Raw genomic sequence first — 20,490 nt, forward strand, 5'->3', positions numbered from 1 at the left:
TCTCTGTATTTTAATATGAATATCACAAAAATGGTTTTGTTATGCAGAAATACCAACTAAAACTGGCTAGAAATCCTAACCCTAACCCTAACTTCTGACTAAAAGCATAACCCTAACCCTAACCTCTGACTAAGAGCCGTAACCCTAACCCTAACCTCTGACTAAGAGCGTAACCCTAACCCTAACCCTAACCTCTGACTAAAAGCATGTAACCCTAACCCTAACCTCTGACTAACCCTAACCTACCTGACTAAAAGATGTAACCCTAACCCTAACCTCTGACTAAAAGCATAACCCTAACCCTAACCTCTGACTAAGAGCGTAACCCTAACCCTAACCCTAACCTCTGACTAAAAGATGTAACCCTAACCCTAACCCTAACCTCTGACTAAAAGCATGTAACCCTAACCCTAACCTCTGACTAAGAGCGTAACCCTAACCCTAACCTCTGACTAAAAGATGTAACCCTAACCTCTGACTAAACATAACCCTAACCTCTGACTAAAAGCATAACCCTAACCCTAACCTCTGACTAAAGATGCGTAACCCTAACCCTAACCCTGACTAAAAGATGTAACCCTAACCCTAACCTCTGACTAAAAGCATAACCCTAACCCTAACCTCTGACTACAAGATGTAACCCTAACCCTAACCTCTAAGAGCGTAACCCTAACCCTAACCCTTACTAAAAGATGTAACTTAACCCTAACCTTCAGCTACAAATGGCTATAAAAATGTAACCCTAACCCTAACCTTTGGCCACAAGTGGCCTCTGGCTAAAAATATTCACTTTCACACAATATTAAACAGACAGGCAAAATGTGTCAGTGTACAGAAGTTTTTATTTAAACAAATACCAAAATACTTTATTACTTTATACTTTATTAATCCACACGGGAAATTCACAGTTCCAGCAGCATCAACAGACTTAAGATAAAAGGTCGAAGGCATGCAATAAATACTGGGAATAATAAAAACACTGCTAATAAAAAACACAGTGAAGAAACTTCAAGTCCAGTGCAAACAGAATGCCATATTTAAGGTGCATGGTGTACAGTGTGTGTGTGTGTCTGTATGAAGTGTGTAGTCCATCAGAGCAGTTTAAATTAACGTTTCCCCCCCTTGTGGAATTAAAGAGCCGCATGGCGTGGAGGAGGAATGATCCCCTCAGTCTGTCCGTGGAGCAGGAAGCTGCTTCTCTGTCTGGAGACGATGTTGTGCAGTGGATGTTGCAGATGCTGAAGGACGCCAGCGTTCTGAGGGAGTACAGTCGGCTCTGTCCTCTCCTGCACAAGCATCCATGTTTGCAGTCCAGTCCAGTTTATCATCCAGCATTACTCCTGAGTATTTGTATGTCTGTGCAAACTCCACACAGTTACCTTTAATGCACACAGGTTCTGGGTGAGGCCTGGGCCTCCTGAAGTCCACCACCATCTCCCTGGTCTTGGTGGTGTTGAGGTGCAGGTGGTTGGAGTCGTACCATGTGACAAATGAAATTACAAACACAAAATCTAACCTAACCTACAAACACTGTAGAGGTGTGTGTCTGTGGAAAACAAGGCTAAGACGGCTGCTTTAAGATAGTTCCTTTGTCATAAGCTGCATGGCTTACAACAATCTAAAGAGTATGGTCTAGACCTGCTCTATATGAAAAGTGCCTTGAGATTACTTTTGTTGTGATTCGGCACAATGTAAATAAAATTGAATTGAACTGAATTGAACAAAGGATTTATAATCAAGATGGCTGAATCAGAAGATGGCCTCTGGGACTGACTTCATGACATATGGGGGGGATTAACAAAGGAGTGTTCCTTTATTTAAGTCAGGAAAGGGCAGGTCAAAGAGGGAGGTGCGTAACTTACACGCAATACACTGAGTCATGTGTAAACATGTGAACAATCAGTAACCTGACTGTAAACATACACAACAACAAACTTAAGTAATATGCTGAATCATCATACATAGACTGACATCCTATGCTTAGACAAGGTGTGACATACAACATAAGGTAAAGAAGACAGCATTTGGTGCACTGCTTTGTAAAGTCCTGTTGTTGCTGTCGTGGTCCATTAAACTGTAGTTGTTCTGGCTGTGTGGCTTCAGTACTGTTGAGGAGATCAGTTCCTTCGGTGTATTTGCAAAGGTAGCTGCTCTTGGTGTAGGATGAGAAGAAGAGCTGAGAAGTCTGTGGAACAAAGGGACCCATTTGGTTATTTCCTCCAATTTGAATGGGCTGAGGCCCCATACTATCCTATGATTCTGATTCTGCATTGCTTTTATATTACAATTACTTTTACTGTTGATGTTAAGCTGTTTGTCAGTTACCTGGAGGTCTCTGTCCTGGTCTCAAAGAACTATATTGTACGAAGACTCTGATCGTGGACGACGTCCCTGTGATCGTGGATGAAGTGGTGACACCTGGAGGAAATCAAAGAGAAACATACAAAGGAAAATGATCAATACATTACTACCTATTCCTCATCAACAGTTTAACCATGAAAACACAGATAAATACTCAATATTACACCTGAACCAGAATACTGAACAAACATTACAGGGCTGTTTCAGATAATCAACAGTTGACTGTCATCACCTCCTGAAGAACCAACAACAACAAATATCTAGGAAAAATGATCTGTCATCTGCCCACACAGTGAAGGAGGACACGACAGTGACAGCTAAACACTAAAGACTTGACAATTACAAATAAAACTTGACTGACCCTAAAAGCTTAGATTTTGGTGAAATGATTTCTGAACTGGGGGGGGGGGGGCAGAGTTTTCAAGCCTTTCACATCAGTCAATCAAGTCCAAACAAACAATTGACTAGTAACCACGGGTGGGACAAGATCCTGTGCCACGATATCTCGCGATATTAAAACGTGACCGTATTTCTCGTCAGGATGGAAAGCTGCTTCGTGAGACAATATCAAGCTACAACTAGTATGATCAATGAAATTGTGGTGTGTTCCAGTTGTACTTAGAAGTCAGATTTTCTGAGTTCCTAGACAACTTTTTCCAACCCGGAGACTCGGTGAAAACCAACCAACCCCGACATCAGTTCGGAGACCAAGGCCGCGGTCCAATAGTCAGAATAATCTCAAAGGAGACCTGATGAGGAATTAGGAAAAGAAAACCGCAGTATTTAGAGAATCCAACTGCACTTACACTAGGCTAATGGATGCTTAAGACCCACAACAAGGTCACTAAAATCTTTGAGGTTCAAACTTGCGGAGGAACAAATTTCAGCTTCAAGCTTGAATACATATAACATATAACTAAGCTCAATCAACTATTATGCAAAACAATCACAACGAGAGGCTGAACTGCCACAATTAAGCAAAAAATTACCTCAAAGTAAGTAAAATGATCAGGACACAGAACTACAGAGACGCAGTAAGACCGACTACAAAGAGGCAAAGAAGCAGTTGGCCATAAACAGTTAAAAGACACAAAATGATGCAAATAGACCACAAATAGACACAAAATGTTCACGACTGACTACTACATAGTTACCTTGCCTCCGTAAGATGCCCACAACTCATGTCAGGGACGCCTCCGTCACAGAAACACAAACACACTTTAACCCACGCAAATAAAAACGACAACATCAAGGAAAAAGCTCCAAAACCACCATTACACGATAAGGCTAATGCTAACGCTCGTAGCTAACGCTGACGCGGACATCCAGGTGTAAAGCAGTCAGATACAGAAGCAATACAATACAACATAACCACAAATAAACACATAACGATGACTACGACACGATAGACCGATATAAACAGAGTTAAAATGACCAGGATGCCTCACAAAGTTACAAAGAGATGCAAAATGTCGGTGACTGTGAACAAATACAACAGGGATTTAAACAGACTATCACGAGCTCGTTGTTTTCATCCGTTCATGTTGGGGGTCCACAGCTCACGTCAGGGACGCCTCAGTCACGGAAACACAAACACACTCTTGCCCACGCGATAAAAATGACTGAAAATGGAAATATAGTCAAAATATGTAAATAAAAGAGAAGGCTAATGCTAACGCTACCCGCTAACGCAAATGCTAATGCTAGCCGCTAGTTAGTTCGCTCCTTAGCCTTACCTTCGTGCCGTGTTCAGCGTCCATCTTCACTCGTTCGACAAAAAGCAGCTCCAAAGCTTGCTTTAGTATGCAGGCTTCTTCAGTAATCCAGTTTTCTCACAGTACTGACAAACAGAGGCAACAGCTCTCATGTTGGTTTAAATCTGTTTTCCTGGCTTCGTTTCTCCGCCTCTCTGCCTCTCAGGGCTCCGCCCACAAGGTCATGACCGATGACGACACACAACGCAGCCAATGAAAACACACGAAAGCCAGCGGCAGCGAAAACGCCAGTTGGCCAGCTGACCCTGTTCCGCCTAGCAACCGCCTCTGATTGGTCTTTTACTACATCAACACACTCTCACATTGAGCTGAAATAAATCACATAAATCAGGTACATACTTCTGTGTAATAAATTGTGGGGGTGAGGACAGTGAACTAAACAATTAACTCTTTTTGTGCCTTTGTCTTAATCGGTTGCATGTTTTCATGCTAAAGGAGCTTTACTTCATCAGAGCTGAGTGTTTCATTACTTGTACTTAAGTCATAAACATCTTACAAAGTCTTAATTTGGGTCTTTTCAGTGGTCATTCATATTAAAGAGAGTAGCAAAAATGCTGGAAGTGGCTAGAAGGATTGGAAAACCACTAGCCAACATGGCTGCTGAGCAAAAAAAGTCCATGTCCAAGCCCTGGCCTAAAGGTTGAATTCAGTTAAAGGTACAGCAGAGTCCTGCAAAGTTTCCAGTCTGGAAATAAATCCTAAATGATCTGTAACGAGTCAGACTGGATGATGGACAGTTGATTTAACAGAGGATGATGTAAAAGCCAAAGCTCTGTTACACTCTGCTTTACCTCTGATTTAATTTAGGCCCAAATCTGAAAAGTTCAGACTTTGATGAAACTGATTTATAGTTGTGCCTGTGTTCTTCATAACCTGCTGTCTCAACACCTCTGGAGGTCTACTAAAAAAAATCTGAACTTTGTGAAGCTGCAGGTCACAGGATACAGGAAGAAAACATTTGTGACAACCTCTCATGAACACCTCGTCTTTAATAAAGATAGTCTCTGAATGGGTGGTAATCAGACACCGCTGCAGCTCATTGTTTTTCTGCTGTTTGCTCTGAGCCAGCAGCAGAGGACTTGGAGAGGACGATGACGGGGCGTCTCAGTTGCCAGCAGTGAATATCAGACTGAACCAGAGCCTCGTCTCAGGCTCCGCGGCGCCTGGTTGGCGGCGCTGAACGGGACTCCTGTGGTCGTGGGGAGGTTAGTCTCCGAGAGGAAGCTGAGGGTCAGAAGAGGAGCAGAGGGGGGAGGAGGTCTGGTCTCCCAGGCAGCAGGTGCAGAGCTGCAGCAGCAGTCCAACGTCTTGGCAGAGCCTCTGGACGTTCGTGCCATATTTAGCCTCCTGCTTTCGGGTACGGAGATTAGGACCTCTGCCCACGAGCAGAGGTTATCCAGCAGGATCGTATGGAATGGCATGATAGGAATAATTTCCGGTTTTACTCGACAGCCATTACTGATTTCACATAGCTGCATTCCTCTGCCTGAATCACAGCACATTCATGCAAATGTTCTACTTAAAAGTTTTCAGGGATGAAAGAATCTGTGCTGTTACATAACCGTGACGTGAGTTTAAGCTGCATTTCTGCCTCCACATCTGATTTCTTCTTGAAGTTCAAGACAAATCACTGATGAAAGCATCTATTACATCTGACTCCAGTGGTATTTTGTAAGTTAGTGCTGTGTAATTGTGATCTTGTGTAACTTGGCTTCTTCTTGCAGCTCTCACATAAAAAGACAAATCAAAAGCAGCCTATAAATTCAGGGTTGCACGTATCTGTTGTTTTTGGAGCATGAACTCTTCATGCACAGTCACAGCTGCAGTAAATGCTTCTTGACCGAGAGAACAGCTTGAAAAATAAGCTGACTGGCCTTCACCACAGGCCCCAAAAAATACTCCACTGACACATGATACTGATTTATTTTACCGGCAGTTTCCTCTTCCTGGGTGCTTCTTCTGCAGGAGCTGATTCACCACTCGCTGCTGGGGGGGCCCTCCTGAGAGTCCCTCATCATGGCACCTGCTCCAGAATCCAAATGCTGATCTCACCGGCTCGACACACATCACCGAGTCCCACCCAAGGAATCGGGATGATGTCAGCCGCCTGCAGCACATGGGGGTCTAAGTTGGGGAGATTATCAAATCCATGAATCAACTGAGCTGCAGATGATCTTATCCGGACACCACCCACTCATCCATGAACAGAAAGTACACATTTGATTTACAGCTCGGAGGGACGACAGTTTCTGTTTTCTTGACCCACTTAAAGGGTTGTTTATCTGGCGTCCTGGTGTTTCTCGCTCGCCTGTGTTCGTGACCCCCCCCCCCCGGGTTCCTCTGCAGAAGTCCATTCAACCATGTGAAACGCTCAGGGCTGTGAGGTCACTGTGGGAAGTCATCTAAACCAAAAAACGGGCATCTGCCAGGCATTTATTCACCAGCAGACAATCCCCCAAAAATATGTTCCTGTTTCACATCAGTTTCCATGAGGACGTTTTGGACAGGAATCAGATGAATTGGTTCTGGGCATTAGGATGCTTTTCGGACACATGGGGGCATGAGGGTGAGACAGCTACACAGATCCTCATTTTAGGAATGTCGGGGGGCTTGTGCAACTTAGCTGCGGAGATTACAAACTCCCAAATTCTGAGAATAGTCCTCACACACACACACAGAAAAAAAGGCGCCACATTTTTCTCAGATTCCGGGATATAAATACCTCGTATAGAAGAAATGTGAACAGCAGCGCAACATCGGCTGTTTATTCCAATCTTTTTCTAACGTTTCATCATCTCATCTAATGAGCTAATGTTGTTTAGATGCACTGATTTGAAGGAGTGTCCAAAAAAGTAGAGAGCCAATGTGGATTAGCTGATCTGTTTTGGTGATAATCTACATTCCTAGTTACAGTATTAGATCAGAGATTTGGTCTCTTTATCTGATCTTATCAGTGACCCACAGGTATAAAGAGATCTGCATGGTGCTGACTGTTGAATCCGACTATGAATGCAGGCTCTTATCTCATCTCCTGCTCTGACATCTCTGAACTCAGCTTGAACTGTTTCTTTCTCTATCGAAGAAGAAAAAAATTAAGGTGTTTTGAGGTGTTTTACATCAGAAACTGAAGACGCTCATTGTGCGGGCTGGCTGGCAGACACGAGACAAACTGCTGATAGTTTCACCCAGATTCACTGTTCCTGTAACGTCGTCTCTGTTTTCACTGAAATATGAGGGCACTGATGACAAATACGAGGTGTGCGTGTGAGAACACTGGGCCTTTGTTGCACAAACTGATTTGTTTTGACACAGATGCAGAAAAACTGAGACCTGGCTGCCGCGAGTCACGTGCATCAGGTGTGATTAATCTTGTTTTGCGGTAACTGGAACAATGAAGTCATATTGTACGACACATACAGACCTGTCACACTAACAGGCAGCGATCCAACCTCCTCTCTCTGATATTGATTCCTCAGCTCAGGGCTGTTTATCTGCCAATATCGAGCATCAATCTGACACCGGCGCTCTCCTCTTCCTAAACTTTAAAATCTGTGCACCAAAGTGTGAGGAAGTGGTTTTTGTGAGGTTACGTGAGGTCAGGGAGGGTTGAGGCTCTAAAACCTGAGTCACTGTAACAAAGGAGCTGTATTTAATGCAGATCAGACAGGTCGAGGCTGATGCCTGGTCTGTTTAATCACACTCATCATCCTCACAGGAAACTGCAGCGCTTTGTAAAACATATGAAATTATTATTTTCAAAGTTGGAACCGATTCAATGGGAATAAACTGGAAATTTGCAGAACTGCAGGTTAGCCTGTGACAGGGAACTTACATGTAGATGCACAACAACCAGATTTAATGTAAATTCAGTTGAATTTCTGTCCTGCTCATTCCTCCATCCCTGCACAGATCATTTCTGAATCCTGCTCACTACAGCCACACATCTGCATCTGAGCCCACAGACTACATCCAGTCTGCTCAGCTTTGAAGATATATCTGCGGTAAATATATTTGATCTGTGCTATCAAGGTTTAACGAGGAAAAAATAAATGAAACTCTGTTTATACAGGAGCTACTTAACGGATAAATCAGAGATGCTAAATGTAGCTAGCTAACACCATTTCATTGACAGTCTGGGTCTGGTTCTGCTCAAAGTTTCTCTTCCTCTTCACTGTCACCCAGTGCTGCTCATGGTATAATATATAATAATATAATATAATATAAAGAGTCCAGTCTGGACCTGCTCTGCTGCTACATGAACAAAAATGGACTTGAATTTCAGAGGTCAGCGGTCATGGTGCTCGACACCATTTCGTCTTCAGTTTTCTGTTCGTAGACTGGAGGATAGAGTTTGATTCAGCAGCTGATTGAGGAGAGTTCATCTGTTCATTTCCAGCATCAATCGTAAAACATTTCACAAGTTTTCAACCTTTGCAGCCCTCCTGACTGCTGTGGACAAACCCCCTGATCAGTGAGCTGATTCAGTATTATCTGTGTTTAAATCTCAGACCTCAGTCAGCTGAAGACCTAAAAACACCGACGTTCAGCTGCTTCTCAAGATGATTTGAAGGCAGCATCTCGACCCAGAGGTGGAGACACACTGAGGATTTTCCTGCAGCACCAGCAGAGACAAACGACCTGTTCATACGGCGCCACCTGGTGGACACATCACACATGTTCATCATGAGCAGGGGTGGACGTGAGGTAAAAGAAAAGGTTTGTTCCTCAGAGACAGCAGAAATCCTCCTTCATTAAAAAAAGATGTTTTATTTTCTTTATCGTCTTAGTTACAGCAACAGATACAATTCACTCAACTTCATCTGATAAACAGCTGAATGAACCGACTGCTGCACGTCAGTAAAACTCACTAGTTTACATCATGAACAGGTTTAATGTGAAAACATGAAAACACCTCTTGCCTTCATCAGAGGAGGTGTCAGGACGCAGCGTCTGAGAAGCTGCTTTAACTTTCTTTTTAAGTTTAGTTCATGAACGGATGAGTTCAAACGCAGACAGAAACTAGTCTGAGTTATTCATAAAGTTACATGACGACTGATTTCAATACACTGTGTTTTAGTCTAGATAGTTATGATAAAAAAAAAACTGAATTTCATTTTTTATTTTAAGAAACAGACTCAGGATGGGTTAAGGATAACAGGTGTTTCTGTTTGTTTTGACATATTGATCACAGGATTAATCATTACAACCTCAGACACCGTCCTGATGAGGTGTGGCGAACTGGAGAAAAGCCTGAGACGTGTTTTGGACGATGGACTCGTGTTGAAGTAAGAAATCATTAAAAGAAAAAAGCTGCTGTAGAAAAAGAAGTAAAATTAGAAACAGCACAAAGAATGAGAGAGTAAAAGAAGAAACTCGACAGAGCAAAATAAAAAGTATAATAGAAGAAAATAATCTTAACTCATGTTCCACTCGTGGCTTTTTTTTTCCTGCGGCTTCATTGGAGCTGGTTCAGATGTCATCATGTGACCCAGCAGAAAAAAGCCAGTAAGTCGACGCTGATTTAAGATTATTCTGTCAGACGACTTCCACTGAACTTATGATGCTTCAACGTGATTTTTGTTATAAAACCAACAGATGAAATGAAGTTAATCTGAGCTGCTGCACGTTTAAAATCAGAGGAGTGACAGTTTTTTGCAGCTGTGTTGTGTCTCGGTGCGTTCACGTTCTCAAACCTCTTCAGACCTGATCCGTCCGTCGTGGTGCGTTCACTGAGCCTGAGCTCCCTGGTTCTTTCTCTCCTGCCACGACTTCTTCCTCATCTCCAGCTCAGTGTCGGTGAACGATGCTGGACCCCAGTTAGTGATCCGCTGAGGCTCTTTATGACCTGAGGGACCAGGTTCAGAAGAGAGAGTATCTTTTAATGAGACTGATAATTAGTCTGAAGCAGAACAAAGAACAAAGACAGAGGAACCAGAGTTTCACCAAGCTGAATTTAAGATTTTTAAACAACACACAGAATGAAATTTAACACGTTTAGGGACAGGGATGATATGGCCTAGAATTATTTATCATTCTATCACTTTTCTCATTATTTCCCTGCAGTTACAAATACAACCAATTATCATTATCAAAAATGGAATTTGTTCTCACTGTTCATGTGTGGGTTCTCTCTGGGTTCTCCAGCTTCCTCACAGTCTAAAGACCGAGTTCAATTCAAGTCAATTTGATTTTATTTGAAAATCACAACAGAAGTTATCTAAAGGCACTTTTCATACAGAACAGATCTAGACTGTTCTCTCTATATGAAGATAATCATTAATCACAGAGGGTTGCAGCAGCAACAATAGAAAAAGGTGTGAAATAAACAAGATATAAAGATACAGATATTAAAAAAACAGCTCCCTGCGCAGCACTAAGCGACAGTGAAGAGGAAAAAATCTTATCTTGTTTTTTTATGTGTCTTTGGGTTTCTTGAAAGGCGCTGTATAAATCTGAGTTATTATGATCATTATTATCTGTAGGTGTGAGTGTGACTGGGTGTTGGTGTGTGTGATGGACTGATGATCAGGGTGTACCCCGCCTCTCACCCAGGGTCAGTCGGGTCATCTCCCTGTGACCGTCAGGGGCAGGTGATGCAGGTGATGGATGGATGAATTATTATCAAATATTTATTCAATCAATCGTCTCTTACAACATGTGTGATGTCTTCAGGTGCTGTAACAGCCTCTGATTCCTCCTGCAGCTACAACACTGTAAATGTGTGAATTCATTAAAAGGCACTGATGAATCCTTGTTACCTGGCTGGATGAGACGCACCAGCCCCTCGTGTTTGGCCACTTTGTCTTTCCAAGTCTTTGTCTTGTTTGCTGCTCGTTCCAGTTTCCTCGACACCTCCTGTACAAATCAGACAAACATGAAGAAGTCAGGTGTATTTGTAGGGACAGAAACTGTTTCCATTTCACTGTAATCTTTTCTCATGTCTGACCTGGTACTGCTCCAGCGCTCCCTGCCGCTCCTTCTCCAGTCTCTGCAGCTGCTGCACGGCCGTCTGCAGCTCCCTCTCCTTGGCGAGCTGCTCGGCCGCCAGCTCCTGCCTCTCGGCCTCGGTCTGAGACAGCACCCTCTGCTGCTGCAGGTGGATCTGCTCCAGCTCCGTCCGCTTCAACGCCTCCTCCTCCAGCAGCCTGCGAGAGAACAAACAGCAAGGATTCAATTGTATGTTCTGTTCTGTTTTCCTGTTATTCACAGACAGGACTGAACCCAGACTCCTGTTTCCATCACTCTGTTGACCTGACGTGATTCATGGGGCGTTTAAAGGCCCAAAACTTTGTCAGGCAATCAGAGCATTATCAAGAGTCGTCCATATCAAGTATTTTTGAGAATGACACAATGGTTTTTGGACTATTTCTCTCATTTTCCATGTGTTTTCCATGACTGGGAAAAAACAAAGTTTCCAGGTTTTCCAGGATGTTCCTGGAGTCCTGCTGTTCTCACTGTTTCACTACAGATTCTGTAAAAGGTGAAAATTTAATCAGTAACAGTCTGTTGAGCTGGTTTGTTTTATATTAAACATTAAACAGGAGTTCATTTACTTCCTGTCTGTATCCACATACTGTCCAGTGTGTGTGTGTGTGTGTGTGTGTGTGTGTGTGTTACCTGGCCTGCAGTTTCCTCATGGCCTCCTCGTCCTGCTTCGCCTGCCTCTCGTCCTCTAAGGCCTCCTCCAGACGGTGGTACATGTCCTCCAGCTCCCGGACACGCTGCAGGTACTGCTCCAGTTCACTGGACTTCTGAGCCACCTGCTCCTCCATCTGCTGACGCACCTGAGCCACACACACACACACACACACACACACTCATAATGTGCTCATTTCTCACACACAACCTGAGCATGAACCTGTGAATAATCAGTAAATCTGACATGTTGCTGCAGTGATGCGATCAGTAAAGTTTATCTTACGTTACAGAGACATGTATGTGTGTGTTTGCTGAACCACAGTGATGAATAATAAGAGTCTGAGCATCTGGCACAAAAATGACTCAACATCATAGGACATGTGATTTAAACTATTCTCAGCTTGTTTCCTGTGAGGACAGAGCCACAGACGGGTGACAGTGATTTCATCTGAGGGTAAAAATAAAATAGAAACTCAGCTTCAGTGTATCACACTCGATAGTTCTCATCCTGATCCTCGTGTGTGTCACCACATATGCAGCGAAATGACTAACGAGTTATCGCATTATCAGCGATGTGGGAGGCAGGTTCAGGTTCAAGGTCCAGGCTCAGTGGTTACCATTTTCTCTCTCTCCAGGTCCAGTCTGTAGCGATCCTGCAGGTCCAGCTGAGTCCTCTTCCTCCTGAGTTCCTCTAACGCTGCTTTAGCTGCAGCCTCTTCCATTTTCTGTGAAGCACACAAAAGAGGGAAGAAGTTATTTCTCTGCTCGACCGGAGGCCTCATCGGAGCTGAAAGGGGAAATCCTCAGATGATAAACACAACATTACACAGAAACTTTGATTTGATTCATGAGGAGAACAAGAGGAAAGAGCAACTTTTCTCTTTTGTTTTATTGTCTTTTATGTGATATTTCATTCAGTAAGACCAGGGTGTATTTAGCAACAGTATCTCAAGTGATGAGACATTTAAAAAAACACCTGGCAGGGTAAAAAGAGAAGTGAGAAGCCACCAATGATCTGCTATAGCTCTGATACGACTCGGCCCTCTAATCAACGCAGGTGTCCTCAACTGATACAAAAAGGGTTTTTGCATAAACGGTTTTACTTCTCTTTTCATTGTGAATGTACTGCTGCATCATGGGTGGTCGGTTTTCTAAATAAACTGGGTGTCAGGTTATTTTAAACCAGAATATGTGAAAGCAAAGGGAAGTGGACAAAAACTCCTGGTTACAGGCGAAGAGAGCTCGATGAGTGTTTTGTGTGCAGATCATGCCCCCTTCAGGATTATCTTACACAGCCTGAAGACGACGAGATGGACTGAAATGTCAATACAGACGATTTAAAAACATGCAGTCGTTCAGATTCCTGTAGCTGCAATAAAGCACATATTTTACTTTAGCTTTTATTTAATGGTCATCAGGTCAAATTGGTCATCAGGACATTCCTGCAGTGTGCAGAAAGTTTACATTTACAGCTCATTATGTTCAGTTTTGTGTATCTTTGAGGCTGTAGATTGTAGTGAAAACAAGATTTCATTATCTTGAAAAAAGTTCGCTGCATCCCTCTGTGTCTGAAAGAAGAGCATTAGTGTCAGGACTGGCTGGACGTGGATCAGTACCTCCCTCATGGCCTCCAGCTGTCTCTGTTTGTTCTCATTGGCCGCCTGCAGCTGCTTCATCCTCTCCACCAGGTCCTCCTCCTCCGCCTGCTGCCTCTGCCGGAGCTCCCTGCGCCTCAGCCGGGCCTCGCGGTGAGGAGACGACAGACCCAACCTCAGCAGCTGGATGCACGTCTGGATAGCTGCAGAAAAACAGAGAGAGCGGAGGAGTCACACATCGATTCACCTCCACAGCAACCTGACTGAGCAGTAACTACCACATCCAAAAATAAACATGACCCATCGATACCTTGAATCCACTCCTGCTTCTTCTTTTTATCTGATGCGCTGATCTCAAAGCATTTATCAATGCACTTGATAATAAACAGACATTTCTTCCCGTCTTTATCTGGCAGAGACTGTGGGAGAGAGAAAAATCTCATCAGCCGCAGACCTACGAGCGTCTGAAACAGAAACACAAACACAGAGAAGTGTTCACCTCCACACAGCAGTTTCTGTCCAGAATGACGTTTCCTCTCTTCTCCACCTGATCTTCACTGACGTAGTACGACAGAGAGTTGGGCTGAAGGACGAACCAGCGCTCGGTCCAGTTCTTCCTCTTGTGGCCTTTTTTCATCATGTATCCCTTTAAAAACAGTGTGAAAGAATCAAAGACCAGGGATTACATTAAGTAACCCAAAGTTATGTTACTTAGATCATTGATCAAGCAGATAATTGATTAATTTGCCAGAACACAAGTAATGTATGTAGATAACACCCTGTAGATGTAACAGATATCAAGTCATATCTTTAAGAATCAGAGGATTACTGTGATTTTAGTACATCTATTATTATAATTTATCTATTTATCTTTTATTTATTTATTAGCACACAAGTAAAAGAACAAAGACTATTTAAAAAATACACAAACATAAGTAAGAAACCTGTGGTGAACATCCTTGTCTAGTTGGATATGAGTGAATATCAGAGTTTGTTAAGAAGAAATAAATTTGTTAAACTGTGCTTTTGATGCATATACATAAAAATAAGAATTTGATAAATATTAATCTTGGAAACAAATTTAATTTCTTGAACAGAGGAGCTGAAGGTTTACAGGCGTCAGCACACCAACAAAGAAACAGAGAGTACATGAGTTAGTGAGTAGGTGTGAAAATTTCTTCTTGTATTTTTGATATGTATCAGAATTGTGGGGAGCTGGATTTTTCAGAAATCTTTTACACAGTTTCTTTATAGATAACTGAAGAACATGAGAAGGTCCCCTGACACTGAGTAGTGTCTGCAGGAGCTGGAGAAACAAAGTGGGTCCAATTAATCCAATAAACAACCACTGCTGCTCAAAAAGCTCACAGTGACAAATGAAGGCGACTTATATCAGCGTGGACTGAGAGCTCAGAGCTTCGATCTTCGAGCGGTTGGACAGTCAGGGTGCACGGCTCAGAGAGTTACAGAGTATTTCAAACTGAAACTGTGACTGTGTTGAGGTGGGGGGGTGGGGGGGTGTGAAAAGTGGAAATACTCAGAACACATGAGATCAACATCCTGTCTGACCTGCTTCAGCACATCCATTATGAGTTCCTGGAAGACGTCGTTGATGCCCAGGGACAGGGTGTGACGGTTCATGCCCTTGCTGAAGTAACCCATCCCCACCAGCTCGATCAGCTCCCAGGCCGTCAGGCAGTTGTTCTTCATGTTCAGGTGCAGCTTGTAATCTGCAAACTTCTCCTCACTCCACTCGCTCCCCATGGTCTCCACCAGCTTTCGCAGGAGGTACTCGATCTGAGGAGAGGACAGAGAAGACGCCAAGATCTTAAACTAGCCAATGCACTTCCTGCAGAGAATGCAGCGTGAATGCTGCAGCGGTACTGAAGCGATGCTTAAAACTGAACAGCAACAGCAGAATATATGAAGAGCAGAATAGCAGAACAGCAAAACTGCAGACAAAGCTGAATAGTATAAATAGCAGAAAAAAGGCAGAATAAGCATAAATGTCCAGGAAAAGTTGAACATTTGAACAGCTGAACGGTTCAACATCGAGGTAATCAGTAAAGTTTCACTTTGGTTCGGTGACCGAGGATCAAACCTCCTGAATCAGGAAGCACCCGCTGAAGCCCACACTGCAGAGAGCTTGGAAAATGAGCGTATATATAGATATCTCTGGTGCACGGATTTAAAAATAAAGAGATGTTCTATTTTCTGTAAGTGATTGAGTAGCTGAGCATGAAAATACACAGCATGTGTCCACACTCCAAACACAACTAGTGTTTTTGCAAGTTAACGAAATAGGCAGCACACTGATAAATCCTCCAAGAAGCTGTAACAACCTTCACTAAAACGCCACAAGTCTTCTAAACTAAACATTATTAGCTGATTTAAAGGTACAACATTGAAAGATCAAAGTCTTGGGAACATTTTAAGATGAAAATGGAGTCTGTGTGTGCATGTATGCCAGACTGGTAAGCTTACAAAGATAATGTTTTTGAAGAGTTTTTAATTTATAAAAAGATTAATATAAAATTGCAGAAAAAAGCAGAATGATAGCAGAAACGTCCTCAAAGAGCTGAACATTTTAATACCTGAACTAATTCTGTAGCACAACATATGCAGGAGAAGTTAGTGACTGAAAAACATTTGAGGAAATAATAATAAAGTGTGTGAATGCAGCAGCGTTATCACCACGCTGGAGGAGATGAAGCATCTTCCTCACCTCCTCAGTGATGATGACCAGTGGGTATTTGTCTTCTGACAGGAAGTTGAAAATGCACCAGACTTTGAACGCATCATTATCAGTGATGAGCAGGTTTTTGGTGCAGATATTTTTCAGATAACACAGCGTCCAGCACATCTTGTTAAACTCCAGAATGTCGAAATCCTCCCGCACCTGTGAGCAGAGATGCAGCATTCAGTCAGAGTCAAAGTCACCAGTGAGGGCAGCGTGTTTACAAATGCTAAGCAGGAGGCTGTTGTTTGTCTCCATTCAGGACCTCCAGTCTGCAGGATGTGAGGTACAAACCTGATGCAATTAAATGCCTCATTTTAATTCAAGTCAGAGGCGACGAGAGAAAGGCAAGAAAACAGCTTCTGAGTACAAAGAGGGTCGGTTTTATAACAGATGTTTGTATTGTATCACACTCAGGGAAAAAAACTCAGGATGCAGTGGATTTTATCCACATACCCCAACAACACACAACACTAATAATGAATAAATAACAGACAGAGACACTGATAGTCTGGCCACCACAGAGAAGTGGTTGTAACCATTTCCTCTGCTACAGAGCAAAACAAGTCATGATTACTCATCCTAATCTGTGTCCTCAACAGAGAAGAGTTTTTCACTTTTTTATCGATTGTCTGAGTGTCTGGGTTTTCTTATAGATTTATCTTTACAAAAGTCTCTGAGGGCTTTGACACCAACAGGGCGAGATATCAAACATCATTAGTATTGACTCAAATGTGTCTCTAACTCCATAATAATTCTTGTTTATTTATCTGATGATCGAATAGTTCCTGATTTAAAGTTACTAAAGTTAAGTTTTTATACAGGCTCTCGTGTTTAGACAGTGTTTAATATTTTATTACTTCTTTTGTTAGATGAAAGAATAAGATACTATTTATAGAATCTAATCTAGTCATTTAATTTGCTTTAATTAAACACAGTTGTTGATGCGGCTTCTGTCTCTAACTGCTGCTGGATGTATGTTTAGATCGCTGCAGGTGTCTCTTCACTTCTGCTCCCACCTTGTCGAGAATAAACCTGTTGAGGTACGGCATGTAGCCTTGGTTGGACAGAGGCCCTTTGTCGTCGTCCTTAAAATGCTCCTCCAGGGCCACAGGGTCGTGAGGGATCTTCATCACCGTGCACAGGTTGTGAGACAGCACCTAAAGAATTAGACAGAATATTATATAACGAGGGAACATATTAAAGGTGGGGCTCAGGATCAGTCTGCCACTTTTCAGATGTCTTTACCACAGATGCAAAACCCTCTTGCTGACATTTAAAAGCATTACTGATCATGCGTTACCGCCGTTCTTCATAAAGATGAACTTTCACTCTGCAGACTAAAGATACTTTCCACTGAGGACAACACCCAGACATGTTTAATTTTAGCTGTATCTTCACATCAACATCAGATTGTAATAACCTCCACCTGCAGCGGACTGTGAGTGTTCAGACGGTGGAGGTGGTGGTGGTATAAACACCATAAATGAATCTATAACAATAAGGACGTTTGGAGTTTTCCCGGCCTCTCCGCGGTGCTGAGAGAGAGAGCATATGTGAAAATCCCTGCAGGAGCCTTTAAGTCGGACTGTGTCTTTGTCAGGCTGGGCACATCGACATGAGGCCCAGGCCGTCGTACACCAACCAACACCACCTCCTGATTAAACTCTCTGTTTATAAAACTCCCAGAAGAGCGTTAACACACGAGGAAAACACACACAAACTGCAACGTAAATGAATGAACATAAAAAAACAGAAAATCTGACGTGATAACATTACTACAAGTAAAAGTACTGCATACAAATACTTAAGTAAAAATAAAAACGCTGATTGTAGCTAAATGTACAAAAAGTACAATATATAAATATACAACAGGCTATAATATCAGATTCACTTTATATTATTTAGATCTATATGAGCTGATTAAGTTGAATATCAGCTGCTACAGGTCGTCCCTCCTTTAATTTGTGACCCTGTTGTGTTGTAAAGTTGTTTTATTAAATTTCTACTATTTTTGTTTCAAAATCAATCATCAATCAACACAGAAAACTTTGGGAATAAGAGTAAAGCTTTAACCAACAATTATTTCGTTTATCTATACATCTGACAGTTCATTTCTTTAATAATCAATTGATTGTTCTGTGTTTTGAAATGTAAGGAAACAGAGAAAACCACTATAATAACATCTTTAAATGGTTTTAGTGTCTGTTCAACTGTCCAAAAACACAGGTATTGACTTTATTGTGATATAAAACTAAAGAAAGTGGCAATTATTGATACCTGTGAATTTCTGATGTAAAAGTGATAAACTGTCAATGACTAACAGATTAATCAATAAATCAGGGTTCATTCTGTCATATTCTGCTAACAGATAACTGTAACTCTGAGAGGCATAAAGTAGGTACCCAGCTAAGTAACGTCAAGTATACATTACTTTAGAACAGTATGAGTAAATGTACTTATTTTAAAGTACTGATTAGACTGTAAAAAGCCGTGTACTCATGTATTTATCATAATGAACGGACCAACGGTTAATACTGATGAGACGTGATAAACGTAACCGTTAGAACGTCAACCGTTACCGTTACAGCTAACGTGCGGTGATGCTAGTGACGTTCCCAACGTTCTCTGACCGTTAGTTTGAATTTCTTCTTCATGGCGTCTGTCAACTGCTCGACAAAAAGTTTTTTAAAAAACAGAAGTGAAACGAACCTTTAACTGGGACTTGGAAACTTTTCCACGCTGATCCACGTCCAGCGCGGTGAAGGCGTGCCAGATGGACTTCAACAGCTCCTCACGAAGCCACATTTTGTCTCTGAGCAGCACCGGAGGAGACCGAGGATCCGTCCGTCTGTCCGTCCGACTGTCTGACTGAGTGCGTGTCAGTCAGTCGATGTGTGTGGTTTAACTGTCCGCCTCTCTCTCACACACACACTCAGAGCAGGGAGAAGTGAGATGACAGCGCCACGGGGTGTTCTCACTCAAAACCTAAAAAATCAGGGGTGGAAAGTAACGAAGTACATTTACTCAAGTACACTAAAGTACAGATCTAAGGTACTTCTACTTAGATCACACACAACTTTTCAGATTGAAACAAACACCAGAAAAAAAAGAAAACAAAATATTTTGGTCCAAACTAAAAAAAAAAAAACATACTTTTTTTACTTTTCCTTTTGGTATTTAAAGTACTTTTTTCTGACAGCACTTTTGTACTTGACTTTGATGTATGTTATCAAAGTACTTTATTTGTACTTCTTCCACCAAAGCCACATTTTTGATGTATCGTTAAAGATTAAACTTAAACATCAAACTCGATGGTTCGCTCTTCTTTTCTCTCAGAAACTGTGATGATCATTTTCCACTGTTTCCTCAAGTTTTAGATTCTAAACAATTAACTGAGAGAATAACTGTCAGAGTAATCAGTTACATCTGTAGTTACACCTCCACATCAAACATGTGCAACATTTAAATGCTCCTTCCATTTAATGCACCAATATTTATATTTTTCATTCATTCTTCTGAACCATGAGTATCATGAGTACTTCTACTTCTGATACTTCAGGTACTCAAATGGCCAAAGACAAATATTTAAATGTGCTTCTCTTCCCACTCACTATCTTATCTGTACAAAGTTTGTCCTAACAAAACCTGGACCCAGATTTTTTTCTGTAGTAACCTGATTAAAGGCATAAATGATATACAAAAAAAAAAATATATATATATACAAGTACATAACCAACAATACTCTTTAACAAGCAGAACGAGAAAAAATAAACATTAATGAACCTGAATTTACTCTTGAAGTAACAGGAGTGCTCTGAGTGATTTCCATTTGTTTTAATTTGACTATTATCTGTTTATATTGCTTTTAGGTGTGTATTTTATTTGAGCCAGATTGTGGTTTCTTTGACACACACACACACACACACACACAGGGGTGGGTTTTCTTTACAGTGAGGGCTTATGATGTTTTTTGTCGTGTGTTATCTGTGAATATAAATGATGCATCTGAATCTTTGTGATAATAAGAGAGAAGTTAAATTAGTACAAACCAGTTGAGACAGTAATCCACTCCAGCTTCTCATCTTTGATTAATCCCATAATTAAAGATGGATTACAAACAGCATTACACCACCTGTTGTGTAACTCCACAGGTTTCTGGACAAACCACTGAGCTGTTTGTCCCTGACGGAGGAAAACGGTTGGATTTAAAAGCCCTGATGTTTATGAGTTGATTTGTTTCAGAGCTGCTGGAGGAGCCCGGCTGTGTGAACAGATATGGTACAGTACATCTGAAACGACGGTTATAATCTTTAACTAATTATTAAATCAGCTCATAAAGCAGGAGAATAAATGTGGCTGCGTACAGAAACACTCAGGGTCA

General features: G+C 41.9%; 1 protein-coding gene and 1 long non-coding RNA gene across 2 annotated transcripts; both read right to left on the reverse strand.

The window, feature by feature from the left end:
* Positions 1 to 824: 824 nt before the first annotated feature.
* Positions 825 to 6,048, reverse strand: LOC127142943 (uncharacterized). Its single transcript, XR_007814054.1, has 3 exons — positions 4,098 to 6,048; positions 2,326 to 2,418; positions 825 to 2,185 (listed from the first exon to the last, which is right to left on the reverse strand). It is a non-coding gene; the product is annotated as an uncharacterized LOC127142943 (long non-coding RNA).
* A 2,835-nt stretch (positions 6,049 to 8,883) lies between these two features.
* Positions 8,884 to 20,347, reverse strand: LOC108891464 (switching B cell complex subunit SWAP70). The gene is made up of 13 exons (XM_018688573.2): positions 20,159 to 20,347; positions 18,819 to 19,094; positions 17,126 to 17,266; positions 16,095 to 16,268; positions 14,939 to 15,166; positions 13,869 to 14,015; positions 13,680 to 13,788; positions 13,391 to 13,572; positions 12,392 to 12,499; positions 11,754 to 11,920; positions 11,083 to 11,281; positions 10,895 to 10,991; positions 8,884 to 9,981 (listed from the first exon to the last, which is right to left on the reverse strand). The coding sequence occupies exons 2-13, from the start codon at positions 18,912 to 18,914 to the stop codon at positions 9,863 to 9,865; spliced, it is 1,767 nt and encodes a 588-aa protein (XP_018544089.1). The 5' UTR covers positions 18,915 to 19,094; positions 20,159 to 20,347; the 3' UTR covers positions 8,884 to 9,862.
* Positions 20,348 to 20,490: the final 143 nt, after the last annotated feature.

Source organism: Lates calcarifer, linkage group LG2 (assembly GCF_001640805.2).
Source record: "Lates calcarifer isolate ASB-BC8 linkage group LG2, TLL_Latcal_v3, whole genome shotgun sequence".
NCBI lineage: Eukaryota > Metazoa > Chordata > Actinopteri > Centropomidae > Lates > Lates calcarifer.

What these genes read in the sequence shown, in the direction of transcription:
- LOC108891464 (XM_018688573.2), bottom strand. Translation starts at nt 18,914, where the DNA reads ATGTGGCTTCGTGAGGAGCTGTTGAAGTCCATCTGGCACGCCTTCACC. An exon ending in AGCTGGAGGCCATGAGGGAG is followed by an intron (nt 12,500 to 13,390) that starts GTACTGATCCAC and finishes TGTGCTTCACAG; the next exon opens with AAAATGGAAGAGGCTGCAGC. An exon ending in GAGCGCTGGAGCAGTACCAG is followed by an intron (nt 10,992 to 11,082) that starts GTCAGACATGAG and finishes TGATTTGTACAG; the next exon opens with GAGGTGTCGAGGAAACTGGA.